Source organism: Peromyscus californicus, unplaced genomic scaffold (genome assembly GCF_007827085.1).
Source record: "Peromyscus californicus insignis strain IS unplaced genomic scaffold, ASM782708v3 Scaffold_7__1_contigs__length_154581171, whole genome shotgun sequence".
In the NCBI taxonomy this organism is placed as follows: Eukaryota; Metazoa; Chordata; class Mammalia; order Rodentia; family Cricetidae; genus Peromyscus; species Peromyscus californicus.
This window is the reverse complement of record NW_026294595.1, coordinates 66480399-66496950: the sequence shown is the minus strand read 5'-3', so window position 1 is coordinate 66496950 and position 16552 is coordinate 66480399. Positions and strand designations below refer to the sequence as shown.

The 16552-nt window shown below is 43.7% G+C and overlaps 2 protein-coding genes across 11 annotated transcripts in view; both read right to left on the bottom strand.

The window, feature by feature from the left end:
* The window catches only part of Agbl2 (AGBL carboxypeptidase 2), a 64318-nt gene extending 58208 nt beyond the window's left edge, over nucleotides 1-6110 (bottom strand). For 7 of the 9 annotated variants that reach the window (XM_052724169.1, XM_052724166.1, XM_052724175.1 and 4 more), the window contains exons 1-4: nucleotides 5413-5706; nucleotides 5109-5206; nucleotides 4618-4681; nucleotides 48-182 (exon numbers count right to left, since the gene is read on the bottom strand). In XM_052724169.1, coding sequence (XP_052580129.1) covers nucleotides 48-182; nucleotides 4618-4681; nucleotides 5109-5144 — 235 coding nt within the window. In that variant the 5' untranslated portion in view covers nucleotides 5145-5206; nucleotides 5413-5706. Of the gene's footprint in view, nucleotides 1-47; nucleotides 183-4617; nucleotides 4682-5108; nucleotides 5207-5412; nucleotides 5707-6082 lie in introns of those variants that run through there. The other 2 variants (XM_052724164.1, XM_052724168.1) reach the window with 2 other exon arrangements.
* Nucleotides 6111-8154: 2044 nt separating this feature from the next.
* The window catches only part of Fnbp4 (formin binding protein 4), a 31037-nt gene continuing 22639 nt past the window's right edge, over nucleotides 8155-16552 (bottom strand). For both annotated transcript variants that reach the window (XM_052723407.1, XM_052723408.1), the window contains exons 13-17: nucleotides 12575-12891; nucleotides 12314-12458; nucleotides 11072-11454; nucleotides 9523-9680; nucleotides 8155-9123 (exon numbers count right to left, since the gene is read on the bottom strand). In XM_052723407.1, the coding sequence (XP_052579367.1) occupies nucleotides 9033-9123; nucleotides 9523-9680; nucleotides 11072-11454; nucleotides 12314-12458; nucleotides 12575-12891 (1094 nt within the window). In that variant the 3' untranslated portion in view covers nucleotides 8155-9032. The remainder of the gene's footprint in view (nucleotides 9124-9522; nucleotides 9681-11071; nucleotides 11455-12313; nucleotides 12459-12574; nucleotides 12892-16552) is intronic.

The window sequence follows — 16552 nt, the reverse complement described above, 5'->3', positions numbered from 1 at the left end:
AGGCAGTAAGGTTCTGGTGGAGGTAGGAAGGCTGGAGGGTTACTCACATAGAAACGATTCTTTTTCCAAGGTGTCCGAGATCAAATTGTCTCTTTCTCCATAAGAGCCATTCAACGTGTACCGAGGACTAGTCTTCCAAACACACTGATGAGTAGCAGAACTTGATAGATTGCCTTTCTGGGCTAAGAGTAAGTGGTTTAGTTCAAGTTGCTTGTAGGGTGGCTCAATATCTCTAGTGCTGAGGTTAATATAAATCCCGACCACTCAAAAACCACGACTTTTATTACCACAGTCTATCACAGGCTTTTGTAATAACACATCCCATTTTTAAAAGATCTCTCACATTCCAATTTATGCAAAGTGAGAATAATTATTCCCATTTAACAAGAGAAGAAGGAGAGTAGAGACTAATACCATGGTATAGTGGTTTTATAATGGTGTTTAGAAGGCAGAAAAACTCGGCAGCTCTAAGAGCTGCTCAGAGAGCCAAAGCCAAGCGAAGGCAGGTATCAGAGTGGAAGCAAAGTATTGTACTGTAGGCAGAAGTTTCTGTCCCACCAGCAGCCCCAAATAAACACACTGACGCTTATATTAATTACAAATGCTCTGCCAATAGCTCAGGCTTGTTACTAGCTAACTCTTACATTTAAATTAACACATATTCCTTATCTATGTTTTGTCATGTGGCTTAGTACCTTTTCTCAGTACAGTATGCCCATCTTGCTTCTCTCTGTTTCTGCTGGTGACTCCAGACTCTGCCCTTCTTTCCCCCAGTATTCTCAGTTTGGTTCTCCCACCTAACCTTATCCTGTTCAGCTATTGGCTAGTCAGCTTCTTTATTAAACCAATCACAGTGACATATATTCACACAGTGTAAAGAAAGGAATATTCCACATTGTACCAAAAGCATTTTTTTTTTTAAATATAGGTCTTACTATGTATCCCTGACTGTCCTGGAACTCACTATGTAGACCAGGCTGGCCTCAAACTCACAGATATCTGTCTGCCTCTGCCTCCCAAGTGCTGAGAAAAAAGGCGTGTTCCACCACACCCAGCTTCAAAAGCATTTCTGTCCTAAGGATACTTATTGAATCTGACAAACTGAAGTTTTCCTTTCCACAAATTAGTAACAAAGTAGAAATTGTTAATAACAATGTTGAACGAGGTTGTCAGAATACAATCAATATAAAGCTGGTCATGGTGGGTAAACAAAGGTGGTAAGTAGGATTGCAAGTTTGAAGTCAACTGGACTACATGGCAAGACTTTGTCTCAAAAGGCCAAGAGCTGTAGATCTAGTTCAGTGGGAGAATACCTGCCTAATAAGTGCAAGGCGCCAGGCTTGCACCCCAGAACGGCAAAAATGAACAAGCAAAATAAAGCTAGGTATTGAGGTGGAGACCAGCTTGGGTTACAAATGACCCTGTCTCAAAAGACCAAAAAAACAAAACAAAACAAAACAAAAACCCCAACAAAACAAAAATTAAAAACTTACCAGGCATGGTGGTACATGCCCTTAGACCCAGCACTAGGGAGGCAGAGGCAATCAGATCTCTGAGTTCAAGGCCAGCCTGGTCTACAAAGTGAGTTCCAGGACAGCCAGGGCTGTTGTACAGAGAAAGCCTGTCTTGAAAAACCAAAGCCAAAAGCAAAACAAAGTGTCACACTAGAAAATGAGTTTCTGGCTTGCAAGACGGCTCAGGGAGGAGAGGTGCCGGCTGCAAGGCCTGAGGACCTGAGTCGGATCCCTGGGGGCGAAGTTGGAAGGAGAGAACCAACTCCTGAAAATCGTCCTCTGACCTCCATGTATGGATAATGTATGTGTGCACACACATTTACACACATAGAAGGAATGTCATAAAGGTGAGTTTCCTTGTCTTTTTGTAGCTGAGGATGACTATGAACTTCCGGTTCTCCTGGCTCAGCCTCCAGGGTTGGGACTGCACACACATGCTGCCACCCCTAGCTTCAAAAGACCCTAAAATTTAAAAGACAACATCTGGAACTAGAGAGATGGTTGAGCAGTTGTGAGCACTTACTACTCTTCCAGAGGTTCTATATCCAGTTCCCAGCACCCACATGGTGGCTTACAACCATCTGTCACTCAAATTCTAGGGGATAGGATACCCTTTTCTGGCCTTTAGAGGCACCAGACAAGTATATAGTATACATACACACATGAAGGGAAACACACTGTGCTGGACAGTTTTATGTCAGCTTGACACAAGCTAAAGTCACCAGAAAGAAGGGAACTTCAATTAAGAAAATGCCTCTATAAATCAGGATGTAAGTAAGCCTGTAGGGCATTTTCTCAATTAATTCTTGATGGGGGAAGGCCCAGCCCATTGTGGGTGGTGCCATTACTGGGCTGGTGGTCCTGGGTTCTTTTTTGTGTAGACTAGGCTAGCCTTGGACTCAGAGATCTGCCCGCATTTGCCTCACAAATCCTGGGATTAAAGGTGTGTGTCACTAGGCCCTGCTGGTCCTGGGTTCTGTAAGAAAGCAGGCTTAGCAAGCCATGGGGAACAGCCAATAAGCAGCATCCCTCCATGGCCTCTGCATCAGCTCCTGTCTCCAGGTTCCTGTCCTGTTTGAATTCCTGTCCTGACTTCCTTCAATGATGGACTACAATGTGGAAGTGTAAGCTCAATAAACCCTCTCCTTCCCAATTTGCTCTTTGGTCATGGTGTTTCAATGCAGCAATAGAAACCCTAAGACACACACACACACAATAAAAATATATCTTTTTTAAAAGGCATTTAACTTGTGTGGTGGTTTGAATGAGCATAGGTTTGTGTGTTTGAATACTTCATGGAACTGCTTGGGAAGGATTAGGAGGTGTGGCCTTGTTGGAATAGGCGTGTCACTGGGGATGAGTTTGATTTTTAAAAGACATGTACCACTCTAATGTGCTCTTAGTCTCCGGGAGATGTGAGTTCTCAGCTGTTCCTGCTGCCATGCCTTTCCTCCATCATCATGGACTCTAACTCTCTGGAACCATAAGCCCAATTAAATGCTTGCTTTTATAAGTTGCCCTTATAAATGTCCATAGTGCATTAATCACAGCAATAGAAAAGTAACTAACACAACTTAGGAGGCAAAGGTAGAAAGATGGCAAGTTTGAGGCTCGCCTAGATGAACTGCCGCAGTTCTAGGATGTAACCTTGTCTTTAAAAAAAAAGATAACATTTATAATAATACAAAAATGGAAATACTATACAAAATCTGTAAATATGCCCTGGGTATGGAGGCACATGTTTGTAATCCCAATGCTTTGGAGGTAGAGGCTAGAGGATTTCAGCTTTGTCTACCTAGTAAATTACAGGCCAGCCAGGGTACATGGCAGGACTTTGTCTTAAAACAATAATAAATCAGGCTGGAGAGATGGCCCAGAAGTTTTAAGAGTGCTTACTGCTCTTTCATAGAACCCAAGTTGGTTTCCATCACCTACATGGTGGTTCATAATCATCTATATTCTAGTTCCCGGGGCCCCAACCTCCTCAGGTACCAAACACACATACATACATACATACACACACACACACACACACATACATACACGCACACACACACACACACACACACACACACACACACACACACACGGTGCACATACATCCATGTAGGCAAAAACACCCATACACCTGGCAGTGGTGGTGCACACCTTTAATCCTAGCATTTGGGAGGCAGAGGCAGGTTCAAGCCAGCCTGGTCTTACAAAGCAAGTTCCAGGGCAGCCAGAGCTACACAGAGAAAAACAAACAAACAAATAAACAAAAAACCACCACTACCACCACCACCACCAACAACAACAAAAAAACAAACAAAAAACATTTTTCCTAATAAACTCCAACTCTACTTTAAACAAAAAAGGTCAGTATGGGTATATACCTGGTATATACAGACTGTCTCAAAAAGAAATCAACAGGTAAATAAGTAATTAATTAATTAAAAATAAAAGATTTCAAGGTGTCGGTGATTGAATGTAGCCCCTGGGCAATGTTCGACAAGTGTTCTATCAGCTTCACCCTCAGTCCCTAATAATTTTCTAACATCACAAACTAATTTTAAAATTTACATAAAGAGGACTTGAGATGTATCCTAGCAGGGCACTTGCATAGCATACTGTATTGAACACAGGTCATCTTGAGAACCAAAGAAAAAAAGAATCGAGAAAAGCAAAGTCTCAAGAAAAGGCAAGGTGCTTCTGAAGAACATGGAGAAAGGAGTGAATGACTCTCCAGATAGCAAGACTATAAAGCTGGGTATAGCGGTGCCAGAGTCTAAGACGGGGCGTGAGCTCCTTGCCTTCCTGGACTACACGGTGAGAGTCATCCAAATAAGAAACCATTTTAATGTCCTATGGCAATTCAGAGAAGACAGTTATTGCTGCACCAGTAGAAAAGTCGGCCAATCAACTAAAGAGCCCAGAAGGGACATTTGTACTCTTGTATATAGTAAGCCTGTCCCTAGACAGGGGTGACACAGCAGTTCAATAGGGGTAGGAAGTACTTTTCAACTAATCACCTAGAAAAAGTATTCGAGTCTTATCCAAACACAGTTCTTTCAGCTGATGCAACAATTCAACTCGGTGATGCTGGAAAAGAATGAAGCATTACCTTTAAAGTATCCATAGTACTGGAGGTGATGGTGCATAAAATCCTCATAGGGGTCAGAAAGAGTCTGTGAAAGAAAAGGCATTCTCAAGCAGAATGTTTCATTCAGATGGCACTGAATTCTTAGCAAAAAGTGCCACACATGCCTCACAGGATGCAGTAACAAAACAAGCGGAATCCATGCAATTACCGAATTATTTCATCTTGGGAATCGTGCTCTCTAACGGATCTGGGGTACCAGTAGGTGTGGAGCACACTAGCAACCCCAGCACCAGGAAAGCAGAGGTAGGAGGAGCAAGTTCAAGGCTAGTATGGGTAACAGTGAGTTGGGGCCAACCTGGGCTACAGAGCAAGGTCATATAACCCACCTTCCTTCCAAAAAGCCAACTACAAAACAAACCTCCAGCTGGACCAGCATGCCACCACAATGAACCTTTTAAAAAGGGTCTAGGGTTGGGTTTCTGTGAAGTTATTGGAAAGGCGAGTGTACTGACCTCCGGCTTGAGCTCTGTCTCCAACGCTGGGAACATGTTCCTGCCGAATAGGATACCGTAGGCAAGTCAGTAGCCCCGCACCCAGCTGCAGCCTCTGCCTAATTTCCAAAAGGGTAGCTGATTACACAGAAGCCTCAAATCACAGCCGGAAAAGTGAAAAGAAACCCATCCAACCACACAGCACCACCAAGGAACACCAGATCTGCCGGCCCTGCCCTTTCACACCCACAGCCACAGGACTTCAGGGAAACCCTAGTCAACCCAGCGTCCTAGGAAGGAGCGGACGGTGGTTCCCAGCACGCACCTGAGGAGTCGGGGTGCACTGCGTGTCCCCGCGCCTCGTCCTCCAGACTTAGCCCCATGCCGGACACCAGGACGCCACAGAAAAAGGAAAGGAACCGGGTTGGAGGCACGTGCGGAGTCGCCTCAGAGCAGTTGAAAAGGAAAGGTCAGGGGTCGAAAGCCAGGGCCCTGGAGACGTTCACGTCTGAGCATCCCGCCCGGAGGTGTGGACCGCGGTCGGGGAAGCCCAAGGAGCGCGGAGCAGAAGTCCCCACCAGAGCCGGCAGCTGCCCCTCGCTCCCGGGCTCCCCCGACCCCCAGCGAGCCTCAGCCAGCGGGGAGGGGGCTCCCAACACCCCGCCACTGCCACCCTTGTCGCAGAGGTCCCGCCGGAGTGTGGGGCTGACCCCACGCTCCTCGACACCCTGCCCTCCACCCCCTGCACTTCCCACCCCCTACTTTCCTTACCCCTCCCCGCCCTCCTCATCTCCACCTTCCTCACCGACTGCCCTCCTCACCCCATACTTTCCTCACCCCCCCACCCTCCTCACTCCCTGCCCTCCTCCTCCTCCACCCCCCACCCCGTCCTCCTCACGCCTTCCCCCCACCCTCTTCACTCTCTGCCCTCCTCACCCCCTTCCTGCCTGGGATCCCCTGTCTGGGCCCTTCCGCAGGCCCATCCCTCAGTTCACCTGCTAGAGCTTTCCGCGCGACCCTGGCAGCTTAGCAACCAGGAGCCAGAAGCGGAAGGAGGGCAGGACCCCGCCCTCATCCTACGGATGCTGAGAGCCCTGGGATGTCAGGTTGTGTTTCACACACCGATTTATTCATTCATCTCAAACTTTACAGACCCACTCTAGGAACTGAGGAGTTCAGTGCCAGGAGCCTTCACCCTATTTTCTAGCTTTAGTTTAGTTTTCTGGTTTTAGTAATTTACTTTGTTCAAGGGGGCTGAAGCTTCCTTTCCTTTGGGGGGTAAGGGTGGGGAGGGATAGAGCTGTAACAACCAAGCAAGCTTTATTTAAAAAGGGAAAGCAGAGGTCAGTCCTAGGAATCAAGACTCATTCTAGTTCACATCATTTCTCCTACCTTTGATAAATTTAAAATATCTTCCTTTCCATTTTTTTCTTGATTTGAATTGATTTAAAATAGAAGTTATTCCTTTAAAAAATTTCTCTCTCCCTGTGTATGTGTTTGCATGCATATGCCTGTGGATGCCAGGCTTCGGATCCCCAGGGAGCTAGTTCTCCCGCAGTTATGAGCTGAAGTAGGAACTGGGTGCTGGGAACTGAACTGCTAGCCCTCTGAAAAAGCAGCAAGTACTTTGAACTCCCGAGCCATCTCTCCAGCCACCTCCCCTTTTTCATATTATTGTGTTTCCATGTGGACATATGTAAGGCAAAGAACTTTGTGGAGTCAATTCCTTCCATCTTTGCGTGGGTTCCAGGGCAAACACAAACCTGTTAGGCTAACCAGCCCTTACTCTTTTTAAAAATAGTTTTTAATTTTGTTTATATGTGCATGTGACTGCAGGTGCCCACTGAGGTCAGAGATCTTCCTAGAGCTGGAGTTCCAGGCAGCTTTGAGCCCGATGTGGGTCCTCTGCAGGCACTACAAGTGCTCTTAAGAACTGAGCCATCTCTCCAGCCCGTTAGTTTTTGAGACTTGTTCAAGGACTTGTGTTAAAGATGTCCTATCTTAAGAGTGAACCTGCTGGTGGCTGGAGAGAGGGAGCAGAGGCTAAGAGCACTGGTTTCTCTTCTGAGTTCAATTCCCTGCACTCACAAGGCGGCTCACAACTATCTGTAACTGTGCTCCTATAGGAACCATGCCCTCTTGTGGTGTGCAGATGCACATGCAGACACCCTATACATAAATAGATCTCTAACAAAAGTGAATTGCCTCATAGAAGCTGGGGCTAAAACCTGCTAAGCTATTCAACAGGCCAGATTTGCAGACTAGAACGTCGTCCCAACTAGTGATGGCACAGGCCAGCTACTGAACACTTTACTCTTTATTCCCTACCTCACAGCTAGAATGGAAAAAAGATCTTCTACACCAAAAAACAAAGGTGGCAAATCGCTCAAACCACCCAGACCTGGTCAGTCAGGTTCCTCACATGCTCAACTGCAGGGCCAGGGCGGTAAGGAGGCCGGTGCTCTCCAGCCTCCTACACTCCTGGGAAACTGTTAATTAGTTAAGACAAAAGCTTTAATAGCTAGTTGATAATCTTTATTTGTAGAAATTTAACTCTATGCAAATTACAAAACAATCTTATGTACAAAATGGGCATCTCAACATTAGCACATGATAAATAAAATCTAATACACTGTAATACAAAGTAAAAAAATTTAACTGCATAGGAATATACTAGAATAAAATCCAAACTATTGTCTTTGGTTAACTATTGTGATAATCATAAGCATCTATTATTTTCCATAATCAGCTTTGTATTACTTACAAAAAAACTAGAAAGCACCTTTGCCCCCCAAAAAAGTTTGCCATATGACATTGTTCCCAGGACTTAGGTAGTCAAATATCAGTTATTAACTGGATGTAAGTACCAGAAGCAGAAGTCACACGTGGCACCATCCTGTCTGAGAGGCCTGTTTGTTTATAAACCCTATCTCCCTATAGCTCCAAGACGCTCTTTTTTCTGATGTTCAAATGTCAGTGTATGCTTTGTACCATGTTTGATTAGAACAATTAAGAATGGACACACACTAAGTCCTGGTTATGTAACTTAGAGGAGCAGGATAAACAATCACAAGTATAAAAAGAGCTTTATTAGTGCATATATACAAATTTACAATGTCAGAAACTGGAGAAATACAAACAGCTTTAGGACACAATTTGCTTTTTCCTCAGTTTAAAGTGACCTTTCCTGATTGTGATACAATAGAAAGTATACAACAGTGAACTGCTTCTTAAATACTGGAATCTTATGGAGAGTATATTCACACATAGAAGGAAGGTGAATTTTTGAAGTGGGGAAGACAATGAAGACAACACACAAAGTGGCTTATTTTACTACCATATACTTAGGGGGAATTTCTCAAAATCAAGGATCTGAACACCTGCTGCTGCTACTCCTGCCTGTATATAAATATGCCACCTGGTGTAAAATGAGTGTTGTAGGACTTCTGAGAAAGTGTGGCCATCAGCACAGATCTCAACACTTCAGGGGCAGCAGACTCGAGGAGGAGGTCAGAAAGATCCTGATGGTCAAGCAAGATAGGATACAGAGCTGCCTTCTTAATTGCACTTGTTCTGGAGTAGAAGGTAAGGAGAGTGTCACACTAGGAACTAAATAAGCCTCTACTGGGCAGAAAAGCCCTTTTTTGCCAGCGAGTCCTACACAGAAGTGTCATGCCCATGACGCACAGCTTCCTCAAGACTGACTCATACCTAACATGCTAAGTTTGCCAGTGTAAAAAGAGACAGCCAGGGCAAAGCAATTCTAATCACCTCATCTTCAGCAAACAGAAAAACTACATTTCATAAACGGACAACTTTGTATGCATGTGTTCTTGCCCAGGAAATGTATGTTCCTCCTTCTAACATTTACAGTTCTTTTGACAATGTTGAAAACTGGGTAAGACTCTGAACATAAAACAAACAAACATTCCTTTTAATTTAAAACTATGTGTTGGGAGCCATTTTTCTTCTCTTCAGTCTTGCTCGCCAATCCTCAGGAAGGGCTTCAAAATTAGCATTTCTTTCTGCCATGCCACTGTGAAAACAATATCCATATTATTACTTCACTGGAAAGAGAACAGAACTTTTTCTTTTAGAAATAAAAACTCTGCCGGGCGGTGGTGGCGCACGCCTTTAATCCCAGCACTTGGGAGGCAGAGCCAGGTGGATCTCTGTGAGTTCAAGGCCAGCCTGGGCTACCGAGTGAGTTCCAGGAAAGGCGCAAAGCTACACAGAGAAACCCTGTCTCGAAAAACCAAAAAAAAAAAAAAAAAAAAAAAAAAAAGAAATAAAAACTCTAACTGAAACTGAAAATTGGATCTCACGTCCATTCAGGAAAATGTTTCAAGGTTCTCAGTCAAGGAGCCGTACACTCTTCACGAAGGACTGTATGTGAAGAATGTGACTCCCCGAGCCAAGCACAGCACAGCCGTACCTGACAAGCTGCTGCTGCTTCCACTCCTCGATTCGCTTCTGTGCTGTGGATTCCCGGTCCTCTTCACTGGAACTCGAATTATCCTCCTCATCTAACTCCCGCTGGATACTCTGCCATTTCTTAACCAAAGATGGCATTTTGGTTTTACTTTTCTTTGCCTAAAACGAAGTTACAGATCAGAGGAATGTAATAAATAAGGAAAGAGGTCCTTTACACTGGAGATCAAGATCTCCATGTATCATGGAAGTGGCAGAAAGAATGGTAAGTGGTATGTGTGCAGAGAGCATGGAGCGTTGACTTTGGGCATGACATGGCTGGTACTCTACTGACCTCACAAGATGAGGCCTATCAACAAGAGCCTCTCAGGAAGAAGGCAGGGGGCTTATGGGGCCCTACCCTTCCCTGAGGATTTATACACAGTCAATGGTTGATGGAGGAGAGAGACCAGTCAATGGTTGATGGAGGAGAGAGACGGTTTTTTTTGGTGGTAGAGGCACCAGTAAAGTGCTCATGCACCTGTAAACCATAAAATTCACTGGGTCATTATAAATAATAATGATATAGCCAGGCATAGTGGTAAATGTCTTTAGTCCCAGCACTCAAGAGGCAGAAGCAGGAGGATCTCTGAGTTTGAGGCTAATCCAGTACAAAGTGAAATCCAGGGCTACTCAGAGAAACCCTGTCTTAAAAACAAAAAAAGACATGCAAGTAGAATGCAGATGTGTGTGGGGGGGATAAACACACAAAAAGAATGTAGACGAGTTGGGAGGGGGTATGTATGAATATGCTCAAAATACATTATGTATTAATACATGTATAAAAATTTCTTAATGGGGGCTAAAGAGATGGCTCAGCAGTTAAGGGTACTTGCTGTTCTTTGGGAAGGAACTAGGTTCAGTTGCTAGCACTCATATCAGGGGCTCATAACCACCCATTACTCCAGTTCCAGGGACTCTGATGCACTCTCTAGCCTCTGTAGGTACCTGTGTATACACAGGCACATATACATACACATAAACAGAAGGAAACAGATGAATCATTTTTAAAGACATGATTAAAAATGGTTACTTGGGGAAGGGAAATAGAGGGACACCTCTATAGTTAACAGCACTGGTTACTCTTCCAAAGGACCTGGGTTTGATTCCTAGCACCCAAAAATGGTGAGCTGCAACCACCTGTAATGCCAGTTCTGGGGATCAGATACCCTCCTTCTGGCCTCCGTGAGCACCAAGCACACAGGTGATACACAGATATACATGTAGGCAAAATACACACACAAAAATAAATTTTTGACAGGGGGTTGAGACAGAGTTTCACTATGTAGCTCGCTGTGTTCTAGAACTCACTGTGTAGGCCAGACTAGCCTGGAACTCGAAGAGATCTGTCTACCTTTGCCTTCCAAGTGCTGGGATTAAAGCTGTGTGTCACCACTGCCCGGCAATAAAACTTTATTAATTTATTTTTCCTTTAAAAATAAAATGGTTAATTTTGCTATGTGACTATCATCACCCTTAAAAAAAAGAAGACGACAACGACGACGACGACTCACCTTATCTTTTTTTCCTTTCCTCGTCTTCTCAGGTGGTGGCACTTTGGGGGCTGGTGGTGGCGGGGGCGGTGTAGGTGCAGGTGCAGGTGGGGGGGGTGGAGGCGGCGGTGGTTCCACAGCAGCGGGTGCTGCCAGCGTTCCTCGAGCCTGAACTGGCTGCAATGATGGAGCGGGCACTCCAATGGGGACAGGACATTCAGCGTAACTCAGAATTGCAGGCGCTGCTGCCAGGCCAAGGTAATTTGACTGCAGGCTCATTCCTCTGGCCTGATGGCCCAGGCCCGCCGCCGCTGCCGCCGCCGCCGCCGCCACATGGCTGACTGCTGCTGCTTGCTGTGCCATCCCGCCGACAGCCTGGTGTGCGACCCCCATAGCCTGGTGACCTGACGCAGGAAACATAAAGCAACACTATAAAAGGACACTGTGACAAGACAGAAGGAGAGGAACCTAGGGGTTCAATCACCACATGATCTCAATATACTTCTTCTGTTAAAACTGTGCCCTAGTTGCTACTAGCAAATATTAAATTTTGTAGTTGGGGAAGGTAGGCCATGCCTTTAATCCCAGTACTTGGGAGGCAAAAGCACGCAGATCTCCAAGTTTGAGGCCAGCGTAGTTTACAGAGTGAGTTCTAGGACAGCCAGGGATAGAGAGAAATTCTGTCTCAAAAAACCAAAAATAAATAAATAAATAAATAAATAAATAAATAAAAATTAAAATTTCAACATCTACAGATTAAGGTACTTCAATGTAAAAATAACTGGTATATGTAAATGTACAGAAAACCCCAAATAGTGGAGCACACCTCTAATGCCAGTACCTAGGAGGATCTACAAAATTAGTGAGTTCCAGACCATCTAGACCTCTGAGACCCTGTCTTAAAAAAGCAAAATCATAGTTGGGCAATGGTGGAGCACGCCTGTAATCCCAGGATTCTGGAGGCAGAGGCAGGTGGAACTCTGAGTTCGAGTCCAGCCTGGTCTATACAGAGTGAGTTCCAGGACAGCCAGGGCTACACAGAGAAACCCTGTCTTGAAAAACCAAACCAAACCAAACAAACCAGTAACCCAAAACAGAAAAGAATCCTGTAAGGATAAGGATAAATGTTTAAGGGTAGTCTTTAGTAACTAGGAGAAATAAATCTAAATAGTATTTTCAATCAAAAGCTTTCTACTACTTACAGCACCTAATGCTGGAAACAAATGCTCAGTGAGAAAAACCCACTTCAATCATGATGCTTACCCGCAGCTACAGCTGACTGGCTGTAGAGAACTGGAGAACTCCCTATCGTAGCTGACCGCTGGACCACTGCAGTACTCATCTCTGCCGCCTTTCTCTTTACTGCTTTAGCGGATGGAGGACTAGAGGTGGTAGAATCAACTGAACTCTGAAACACAAACACTCCGGTTAGCAATTACAGACCTAAAACATAATCTTCTAAAGTAAAGCATGTCAATCATGTCCAGTGCCCACTGCCATCCAGAATGCCACAGACAGCATTACCTGGCTCGTTACAGCCGCGGTCTGTGCTGAAGGTTTCAAAGGAGTATCCTCCTCTGTTCCTGGGGCAGGAGGCTCCTCACTTCCTTCATCCTCCATTTCTACCTCCTGAATCTCACCATCTTCTAAAGGAGGAGGTGGAGGAGGAGGTGGAGGAGGAGGAGGAGGAGATTCTGGGGGTGGAGGTGGGGGTGGTGGCATTTCCAGAGGTAATGGTGGTTGAAGCACAGGTACATTTGACTGAAGGAGGGTCCAGAATGGAGTGAGTGGCATGAGTGATGGAGAAACTTGACCAGAAAATGATTCTTTACAAAGAGAACCTGGAAAACAGACAGCAGTCAGGGGAAGATCAAGACAAATCCTTCACAGCTAATACTCAAGTTAATGTTCACTTGACTGGCAAAATAGACATCAGCATCAACCTAGGACAATGTGCACAGTAGTTTCAAACAGCGGGAACTAGTTGGCTCTCCATAATTAAAATTTGACTCATGGCTAGCCACTAATGTCACTGAAACACCGAGCAGTTCAACTTAGAAATTGCTTCTATGGAAAGTTAATTTATGATGCTGAGAGAACTTTCCCTAGCTATATTATACTAGCCTTATTCTTTATATTCAGATATGTAGATAAATAAAAATCACAAAACAATGAGCAATTCTGTCATTCAAATCTGTAATATGGAAACTGACCTATTTTTTAAGTGTGTGTGCTTAGGTATGTGTCTGTGTGTGCAGGGCCCTTGAAGACCAGAAGAGGGCACTGAATCCTTGGATCCTCTTGGGGCTTGAGTTACAGGCAGGTGTGAGCTACCCAACGTGGGTGCTGAGAACCAAACTCAGGTCCTCTCTCAAAGCAGTATGTGCTCTTAACAGCTTCAGGCTCCTAGAATTTTTTTTTTTTTCATTTATTTCAGCAATTCTCTGGCGTCTTTGTTTCAAAAGTGAAATAACTGAATCATGTATTTCTGTAATGCTGATTCTGTTATTACTGTTATTTTTTTCAGTGAGCTAGTTAAGTGGGGGATGCCACAGTGAAAATCCATTCAAAACAAAAACAACAATCTATTTTGATTAACCTGGATTACTAGGTTTTAAAAATGGATTTGCGATGGGCTGGAGAGATGGCTCAGAGGTTAAGAGCACTGGCTGCTCTTCCAGAGGTCCTGAGTTCAATTCCCAGCAACCACATGGTGGCTCACAACCAACCATAATGAGATCTGGTGCCCTCTTCTGACCTGCAGGTGTATATGCAGACAGAACACTGTATACATAATAAATAAATAAATGTTTAAACAAAAAAAAAATGGATTTGCGAGATGCCTCTCATTCCTTTACATGTGTAAATTACATTTGCTGAATCATAGCAACAAAGAGGGAAAGTAATAGTTCTTTGTGTGATGAGTGAAGAGAAATTTAGGACAAAAGGTCAAGGCAAATGATAACTGAGATTTTCAAAAAAGGTGTTCAGAGATGCACAGGTTTTGAAACTGCTGTTGCTTTAGCTTGAGTTAAATTATAACTGAAAAGCTATGTTAAATTTTCTCAAATTTCACAAACACTATGATTGAGCACTGCCGTTTCCCCACTGGGTAAAGCTTTTTAAAAATTAGAGAAAACAGGAGGATATACTTACTCGTAGCCTTCCCCATCCCTCTTTATCGTCAATAGGGATGGTTCACAATATATGAGACTATGGATTTTCTCCCTAAAAAATCATAGAATCTAGGAGTAGAAGAAACATTGAGAAATCATCTAGTTCAACTTCCTCATTTTGGAGGTAATGAAACCCAGGTAGGAATGGATTATCTCAGGATGATAGAACTGTCAGGGGCCAGGCCAGAGCTAGGAGACCAGGTCTGATGCCTAGCCTAGAGCTTTCTATTTAACTAAGAATCCTTGGTGGAATAAGAGTTTAAGACCTTTAGGAATCTAAAATCTCACTTCTGATGGAGTAAATATCCAGGTGCAGCCACCTATCAAAACTGGGTTAAATAAGGGCTCCATTATGGAAGACTCTAGGTTAGAGCGAAGGCTATTTATACTTGACACCTGACGAGGTAAAGCTCAAACAAGCAACACACACCTGGCTTTTAGAATGCCTTTGCTGAGGGAACACATAGGTAATATATTGTATAAAGAATATTAAGATGATTCACACTATTTTTATATAGACATTCCTCATTGTTAAAGAAAAAGATACTAGAAAAAGATTTATCAGAAAACATGAATGCAGTTTTTCAGCTAAAGAACTCAAATGACACGTTTTTTTTTTTTTTTTTTTTGTATTGGCATCAAGTAATATGAATTTAGTTATATACCAACCTTCAGACAAAAAATTTGACCAAAGAGTATGTATATAGCTACAAAGTCTTTTTTTTTTGGTTTTTTTTTTTTTTTTTTTTTTTTTTTTGGTTTTTCGAGACAGGGTTTCTCTGTGTAGCTTTGTGCCTTTCCTGGATCTCGTGCTGTAGACCAGGCTGGCCTCGAACTCACAAAGATCCACCTGCCTCTGCCTCCCGAGTGCTGGGATTAAAGGCGTGCGCCGCCGCCACCACCACCCGGCTTTTTTGGTTTTTTGAGACAGGGTTTCTCTGTGTAGCTTTGTGCCTTTCCTGGGACTCGCTTTGGAGACCAGGCTGGCCTCAAACTCTCAGAGATCCGCCTGGCTCTGCCTCCCGAGTGCTGGGATTAAAGGCGTGCGCCACCACCGCCTGGCCTCAAAGTCTGTTTTATAAAACAGTACATCAAGATTTCTTCAGAACACCAAAGATAAAATAAAGCAATAAACAGCAAAGATTATTAATTTAAGAATTAAACATTCTTGTACTAAATTAACTATAATACAAAGTGAATGGACTATGTCAGCTTTTATGACATTAACATGCTACTAATCAGACAGATGCAAGGGACCACCCCAGGCCAGGGTTAATAATGTAGTCTGTGACCCAGCAAAAAGCAATCAATTATCTAAACTTTGTGTAAGTGTTATTCAACTAAACTCCATTCGATAGAGAGCTAGGGGTGTTGTTCAGTTGGTAGTATGCTTCCTAGAATGCACGAAGCCCCAAGTTCCATCCCACTGAATAAAACCAGGCATGGTAACATACACCTAGGATTCCAGTCCAGAATTTAAGAGGTGGGACAGGAAGACTGTGACTTCAAAGTCATCCTTAGCTACACAGCAAGTTCCAGGCCAGCCTGGGATACATTAGATCCTGTTTCAAACAAAAACAAACAAACAAACAAAAAAGAACAAAGACAAGACAAACCAAACAGGAGCACACACGCTAAGCTTGATAAATTTAGCATCAAGTAAGAAATAGCATGCTTGAATCCCAAGCCCCTAACTTCACCCAAACATAGAAACTGTATCTCAAACACCGATTGTTCCTTCTTTAGCTTAAGCACAGAAAAGTTAAAGCTGCTTTAGCTGGCATGGTGGCACAAGCCAGTGATTCTAGCTCCTGGGAAGCTGTGTCTGAGCTGGCCTAAAACACACAGAGAGCCCATCTCAAAAAACAAACAAAAGGTCTAGAGAGATGGCTCCTTGCTGTTCTATCCTGAGGACCAGGGGTCAGATGCCAATACCCATATCAGGTGGCTCTCAAATTGTAACTGCAATGCCAAGGGATCCAAGGCCTCCTTCTGGCCTCCACAGGCACAAACACATATAAATAATAAAAATACATCTTTTTTAAAAATGTTAAAATCAAAACTTCTAAACAGAAAACCTAGTTTAAGCATCACGTGTCTATTACAATCATGCTTCTACTTGTTTATAAATTGAATCCAGTTAGTATTTTTTTTTTAAGATTTAGTTATTTATTATATATACAGTGTTCTGCCTGCATGTATGCCCACAGGCCAGAAGAGGGCACCAGATCTCATTACAGAGGTTATGAGCCATCATGTGGTTGCTGGGAATTGAACTCAGGACCTCTAGAAGAGCTGCTGGTGTACTTAACATCTGAACCATCTC